General features: G+C 36.8%; 1 protein-coding gene across 1 annotated transcript; it reads right to left on the reverse strand.

Moving 5' to 3' along the window:
- Nucleotides 1-619: 619 nt before the first annotated feature.
- LOC106113142 (uncharacterized) lies at nucleotides 620-1156 on the reverse strand. Its single transcript, XM_013305873.1, has one exon. It carries the CDS (start codon nucleotides 1154-1156, stop codon nucleotides 620-622), a length of 537 nt encoding a protein of 178 aa, XP_013161327.1.
- Nucleotides 1157-1274: the final 118 nt, after the last annotated feature.

Here is a 1274-nt window from a genome sequence, read left to right on the forward strand (position 1 = left end):
AATTGGTACAGTTCATTTACAGACATAAAATCTACAAAACAGTATCCTAGAGAGTTGTTATAATTGTCGGGAATCATGTATGAGAAATCAATGTGCTTTCGCCACTTTAAGAAGTTTAAGTTAAAATCGCCAACAACTATAATGTCTTCTACAGAACTTAGTACATCGTTCGCACTATGAAGATAATTATTAAGAACACTATGTTGTGCAGGAGGGGGAAGGTAGACCGCTGATATAGCTACCTTTTTCATCTTGCTGCCTACAATCAAATTCAGACAAACCCATAAGTCCTCGCAGTCACATTCCCAGTTCTTCATTCGGACTGATGAAATTTGCTTGGAAACAGCAATGAGCACGCCACCTCCATCTTTTTTTGAGCTGTTGGTCTCGCAACGGTCTCGTCGATAGATATTATATCTCATATCAACTAATTCATTATTGGAGATGCTAGAATTTAGCCATGTTTCTGTAAATATAATTATTTCGTAGTTCGATAGCGAAATATTTTTTCTTATCTCGTTGGTTTTAGTTCGCATTCCGCGAACATTTTGGTAGTAAATATTAATACTATCGAATTGATCAGAAATGCACCAAAACATTAAATGCAACTATAGACAATTTATGTGATAAGATGTAAGCTATCCATATCTCGAATCAGTATTGCTTTGCAGGACTCATCTTTACGCACGTAAATTCGGCCGTTACGAACCCACACGAACTTGTAATTCAATTCTTTCGACTTCTTTCTTGCTGCAGCATGTAAAGTCTTACTACTTGGTATAAGATGCTCTGCTACGAAAACAGGTACCCGAGCACCGCTAATACCCAAGTGATGTGAGCTTAACTTGTCTTTTGCGTTCTTTTTATTAAACTTTGTAACTGCTGCTATTACAGAATCTCGACATAGTGGACTCTTCAGTTTAACAATAACGCTTCGAGGTCTGTCACTCTCTTTGTTAAACTTCATAACACGTGTTGCTTTCAGAATATCCTCTTCATTGATAGGATGATCTATCACATTGCCTAATTGCAAAACCGTATTAACTAGATTTTCAGACTTGTGCTCTGGGATACCATTAATCTCCAGGTTGCTTTCACGCATGCTCTGTTCGAGGGAACACAACCTAAACGACAAATCTTTAATAGTACATTGCATGGATTCATTATTTTGTTGTAACTTAGTCAACGTAGCAACTTTATCCTTTAGAACAGTTTTAATTTCCTCGTACTGTTTGTTAAAAAATGCGACAGCCTCATGAAAGTCAGATATTTGT

The sequence above is a fragment of the Papilio xuthus genome, unplaced genomic scaffold (assembly GCF_000836235.2).
Source record: "Papilio xuthus unplaced genomic scaffold, Pxut_1.1 DF828536.1, whole genome shotgun sequence".
Lineage (NCBI taxonomy): Eukaryota > Metazoa > Arthropoda > Insecta > Lepidoptera > Papilionidae > Papilio > Papilio xuthus.

Excerpts from the sequence above, each read along its gene's own strand:
- LOC106113142 (XM_013305873.1), bottom strand. The coding sequence starts at position 1,156 with ATGCAATGTACTATTAAAGATTTGTCGTTTAGGTTGTGTTCCCTCGAA.